This window comes from Asparagus officinalis, unplaced genomic scaffold (genome assembly GCF_001876935.1).
Source record: "Asparagus officinalis unplaced genomic scaffold, Aspof.V1 AsparagusV1_Un375, whole genome shotgun sequence".
In the NCBI taxonomy this organism is placed as follows: Eukaryota; Viridiplantae; Streptophyta; class Magnoliopsida; order Asparagales; family Asparagaceae; genus Asparagus; species Asparagus officinalis.
Window position 1 is genome coordinate 136,624 of NW_017972640.1, and position 6,000 is coordinate 142,623.

Sequence of the window (6,000 nt, forward strand, 5' to 3'; positions counted from 1 at the left end):
GTGTTTTGCAGCACAGGTGAAAAGTTTTAGCTCATCCTCTTTCTTTTGTTGAATTCCTTTTTTATGTTAATACACAGATATGAGCTTAATTTTGATGTGGGTGGGTTTTTTTTTTGGGTGGGTTGGGGGGGGGGGGTATTGTATCCCATGTGCATGTGCATGCGTCTAGGTCATAGGTGTGTGTACTGAACGTGCTGGTGCCACTTGGCATTATTTGCTTCGATGCATTAGTTGGATGTTTTAAGAAAGAAAGTTCACAATAGTTGTTAAACTAAAAATAAAAAGGATTTATATGTAAAGCTGACCTCAAATTTCTCTTCTCCAATTTATGTGATTTGGAAACAACCAAAACACAGTCTCTTCCTCTAATAATCCTTGCTTCATCTTCTTTAAAACCCATTCTGTCACAATCTCTTCCATTGTGTTCTTCATGCACATCGAAAAGAAAACTTAGTGAACATTGACTTTATGAAATTAGCATTTAGCTAGATAGACTTTTATATATTTTGATTTTACATTCTAAATATTACCACTGTTCTTTTCCTTTATGAAATGCTCTTCTTTTAGCCGGTGCAAGAAGGATGTATAAAATAATGGGAGTTATCTTTGATATGTTGCACTTGTTGAGGGAAAAGAGACCTGTTCTCAACAACTGCAAATGGGATACAATTGTGCAATTATCAAAGGCTATTATCACAACCCAGAATTCTAAGAGAAATCGTTGCTATGGGATGTGTTTCTTCATGGTTTGAAGGAAACGAGGTAAATTTATGGGGATGAACGGAGGCGGAGGCTTGTGATTCGCAGGACACTGGAAAGGAATTTAGGGGCCATTTTGCACATTAAGTCCTTATATTTAGTTTTAATACCAAGTAGTCTAAACTTTCTTTTTAAAACATCCTATTAATCCAGAATCAAATGAAGCCATGTGATGCCAATACAGTAAATTTGATGTGCTGGCAGCTCTCCAGTGCATGGGTGTGCATATATTGTGAACAAACGAACAAACCGATGATTTGAGGTTTGTAGAATTTTCTGTGTCAGTCTGCTGTATCCAAATCAGTTGTTCTGGTGTAGAAAAGCTGACAAATCACAGTAAAGATCCTCCAAATGAATAGTGGACTGCAAGGATTTTTCCTTTACCAAAACTGTCATATACAGTCACCAATGCGTATAAGATATCTCATTCAATAATCATGAGATATTTGCGTGTGCAGTGGATTGATGAGGGTTGGGGTGGAGGTTGGGTTGGCGGTGGGGAGGGGGTTCCTTTCAATTTAGGGGTATAAAAGAGTCAAAAATTATCACGTAGTAATCACATGATGCTTGCTAAATAGAATCTTCAATAGTCATGTAATGTAATATACAAAATATGAATTTGGTGAAACTTTTGGGTATCATTTGGGCAAATTTAAATTTCAGGGTATCAAAGCTAAAAATGGGCGAAACTTGAATTAAACTGCAATTAACCCTAATAAATATGAAGAAAATCTTGACATGTAGGAAAAAATTGTGGCTTAATTCTGATATAATTACTTTCACTTGACCGCATTGTTTGGCAAGAAATGCTGAAATGTATCTAATGTACAGAAAGCATTCATTGGACTCGAGACTTTTGATGTAAACAATTAAGCGCATTGTTTATTGCTTCCAGGGTTGGTTCTATTTTCATACTGGAGATCGTTGGTTTGCAAACTTTTGGAAGGGGAAAGCAAATGGAGAGGGTAGATTCTATTCATATAATGGGAGCATCTTCTTTGGCTTTTTCAGAAATGGTTGGCGTCATGGTGAATGCATATGCATAGATGTTGATGGCTCAAGGTACTAACCATTTAAGTTATCTATAAATTAGTACAATGATTCAAAAATTATTTTGTTGGAATGTGCTAACTTCCACTTGAATTTTACTTTACCAAGTTTTTTCAATATCTCGAGGATAGAGTTGGGAGTTTCGGATTTCTGTGTTGGATTTTCCCTTGTTACATACTAAAGGTTTAAAGGTTTAAAACATTATGTTTTCATTTTCTTTTCTCTTTCTACCTTTAATAGCATGTTCTTATCGCGATGAGTTTTGGTTATAGACAAACAAACAAATACATGCAGACATATGGTGTTTTGCCATGTGTTCACTGGTAGAAGAAAATCATTTAAAGAACAGTTGTACATAAGAACATTCATGAGAATAGTTATTACATTAAGTTACAATAATGCAGGATGAAAATGTTAAAGAATGTTTTCTGATAAAGAGAGAATTTAAAATTGTGACTTTTTGCAGGTGGACTGAGGTCTGGAAAGAAGGTGTGCTTGTTAGCAGGACTTTGCTGGAGAAGGGACCTAAAAGATAGTTGATCACCATCCATTCTCATTTGTATGGGGCTAATCTCGGAGTAATTTGTACAGTGCATATAGATTCTCGGGTAATTCCACGATGAGATAATATTTCATGGTCAATTCGAGGTGGATGAAGCTTGGTCTCAAATCCTCTCACACTACAGTACTACAAGGAAATAAAGAGCTACAAGTGTTAAAGACGTTGCTGGCTGTGCTAAAGTTCCCTGGGGAGAGATTCTAAAAGCATTAGCTTTGCGATGGGCCCTTCATGAGTCTGAGGCATGTTCTGCCAAATTAGAGGATATGGAAAAAAAAATGCATATTCTGGCACGAATGACATGGAAGATTCTTTGGTCGTTTTGAACATGCTTCTGGTTTTGTATTAGTATAGGATCACTAGGCATATCGTTCAATTTTTTTGACACTTGATGCCAATGATGTGTTTGGTTTCTTCTGTAATCAACGTCAGTTCCCTTGACTGAATTTTTTTGAACTTTTAAACATGGATCTCTATAACGGTCTATGAATGAGAGCATAAAAGCTTATGCGCGAATCATCTGAGTTCTCTTTTTGCTTCCAACATATTTGTATGCTAACCCTGATAATTATTGACTGAACACAGAAAAGTATCGACGGCTGCAGGAAAGAACAAACTGAAAGAGTTTGCTGCTACAGCACGCAAAATTTCTTCATGGTGATGAGCAAAGTCTGGTGCTAATGGACCGATAAATTCATAAGATTGGGCAGCAACTAGTCTCCTAGTTGTCTTGTTTAATTTCGGGAAATTTTTGTAAGAAAAGTTTTTCGTTTATTTCCTTTTTTTTTCCTCAAGAACACCGATCCTTTCATTTTGATAGTATGTGAGGTGCTCTGATAGTTAAAGGGTTAATTGTCGATAAACCCTTAAACTATTGAATTTCACAATGAGAAGTATTTTTTTTAGGCATGGGTGGGGGTTTTAAATTTTCAGATCTTTAAGGATTGTTCATAGTTTTCATATCTTTAGAGGTCTGTTTTTCCCCAGGGTGACTGTAATTTTATGGGTATATCTGCAAATAGAAATGATTTGAAGTATGTTAGCCTTGATGGATAATTTTTGTCAATATAAAACTGTGGGGTAATACCATTGTTGGTGTTAAGTGCAAATAGCAAAACCTTTAGAGGGTTTAATAGAATTTCCAAACTTATTGAGTGCTAAACGCCCAAATTTATTGGACATTTTAGTGAAATTTACCCCTTAAAATTAAGGAGGGCAAGATGGACTTTTTTTTAAAGATGTAAGGTTAAATAAAAAATGAAAAACATGAGTAATTAAAGAAATAAAAGTTAGAAACATGATTATTAGTTTTTCTAGTTATCGATGGTCATAATTTGATTAGGATTACAAAATATTTGATTATTAGAATCTTCTAATTATGAATAGTTTTAATTTGACAAGAGTTGTCAAATGAAGATAATTTTAGGTGTACGCATAATTTGATTACCACATAATTTGATATTAGGTGAAGAAAAATTTATGTGTAGACATGTCATCTTAATAAAAGGATACGGCTCAATTTTAAGTTTTGAATAGCAAACATTTATTTTTATTTTATTTATTTATTGTAAATGCAAACGACCAATTTCTCTTTATATATAAAAGGAGGGATACTAAACATATGTATCCGAGATTTTTTTATTAAATTATGGATAGTTTTAATTCGATAAAATCACATGATTAAGCTACATTGTGGATGTTCCGCTCCGTTGAACTTGATCTACATATTCTAAAACCCCAACACATCAAGTTTGAGGTGAACCCATCGTCGTTTGACCCTCCGTCGAGCCATGTGAAAAGTTCTATTCATGTTGGGGTTTTAGAATATGTATAAAAGGAGGGATACTAAACATATGTATCCGAGATTTTTTTATTAAATTATGGATAGTTTTAATTCGATGAGGATTCTTAATTAGATTAAGATAAGAATAGATGTACATATGTCATCTTTTCATAGGATAGTGGAACACATGACTATTTTTTAATATGTCATCTTTTGATAGGATAGTGGGACACATGGATATTTTTTAATATGACACAATTAGGGCTAAATTATTAGATTGGTTTTTTTATATATAAGTGTTCCTAAGGTAACGCCTTAGATAATTATTTAAGGACACGGCCTAAAATCACATGATATAGCTACATTATGGATGATCCGCTCCGTTGAACTTGATCTACATATTCTAAAACCCTAACACATCAAGTTTGGGGTGAACCCATCGTCGTTTGACCATTCATCCACTCATATCAATTTTAACGGTTTTGAATGAATAGAACTTTTCACAAATTATTTAAGGACACGGCCTAAAATCACATGATATAGCTACATTATGGATGATCCGCTCCGTTGAACTTGATCTACATATTCTAAAACCCTAACACATCAAGTTTGGGGTGAACCCATCGTCGTTTGACCCTCCGTTAAAATTGATATGAGTTGATGAAGGGTTAAACGACAACAGGTTCACCCCAAACTTGGTGTGTTGGGGTTTTAGAATATGTAGATCAAGTTCAACGGAGCGGATCATCCATAATGTCGCTCAACTCCGTTAAAATTGATATGAGTTGATGAAGGGTTAAACGACAACAGGTTCACCCCAAACTTGGTGTGTTGGGGTTTTAGAATATGTAGATCAAGTTCAACGGAGCGGATCATCCATAATGTCGCTCAATCATGTGATTTTAGAGGCGTCAAGGAGGAAATCCCCTCCTATGACAAGGATACATATATATATGAGAGAGAGAGAGAGAGATTTAAAACAGACGAACAAAAAAGCAAATTCTATTTCGTGCTGACCAAATTAGGCACAACCGCATATTTTTCTTATAATGATACGCCAAGTGCTAATATTTTTTTAAATAAGTCCCCCAAATCTAATATTATTCTTAAATGATATCAATTTTATAAATTCTCATAAATATACCCCTCAAACTTGAAATTAAGTTGTTAACTTAATTCTAAATTAACTAAACTGCATTAATCTTTCTAGTTTTTTCCTGATGTTCTCTACATAGTTATACTTAATACCTGCAATTGTAGTAGTTACTTCTCGTTATAATTATTTAATAGGTTAAATTACACTAAACCCTTATGAACTTTTAGCCCCAATGAACTTTCAAAATCACAATTCTAAATTAACTAAACTGCATTAATCTTTCTAGTTTTTTCCTGATGTTCTCTACATAGTTATACTTAATACCTGCAATTGTAGTAGTTACTTCTCGTTATAATTATTTAATAGGTTAAATTACATTGAACCCTTATGAACTTTTAGCCCCTATAAACTATCAAAATCACATTAAACCCCTAATAATTTTTCTATTTCAAAGAAAGCCCCTAATAACTTTCTAAAATTTACAGATAACTCCTATAAATTAGAACTAAAAATAGCATTAAAAGGAAATTTGAAGTCATTGGAGGTTTGGTATAATTTATCTAACAGATGTTGGGGGCTTTCTACAAAATTTATTATGGGTTTAGTGTGATTTCGAAAGTTCATAGGGTCTATTTATTACAAAATGCTAAGAGTTCATGGGATTTTACTGTAATTTACCTTATTTAATATTATAATCCTTAGTTTAAGTAATGTTATTAAAAATAGTTATACTATATTTATACTATAAAATAT

General features: G+C 33.6%; 1 protein-coding gene across 3 annotated transcripts in view; it reads left to right on the forward strand.

Annotated features, from left to right (window-relative positions):
• Nucleotides 1-2,887, forward strand: part of LOC109827698 (protein ACCUMULATION AND REPLICATION OF CHLOROPLASTS 3) — a 42,310-nt gene extending 39,423 nt beyond the window's left edge. For all 3 annotated transcript variants that reach the window (XM_020394711.1, XM_020394710.1, XM_020394712.1), the window contains 2 exons: nt 1,655-1,821; nt 2,276-2,887. In XM_020394711.1, coding sequence (XP_020250300.1) covers nt 1,655-1,821; nt 2,276-2,345 — 237 coding nt within the window. In that variant the 3' untranslated portion in view covers nt 2,346-2,887. The remainder of the gene's footprint in view (nt 1-1,654; nt 1,822-2,275) is intronic.
• The last annotated feature ends 3,113 nt before the right edge of the window (nt 2,888-6,000 follow it).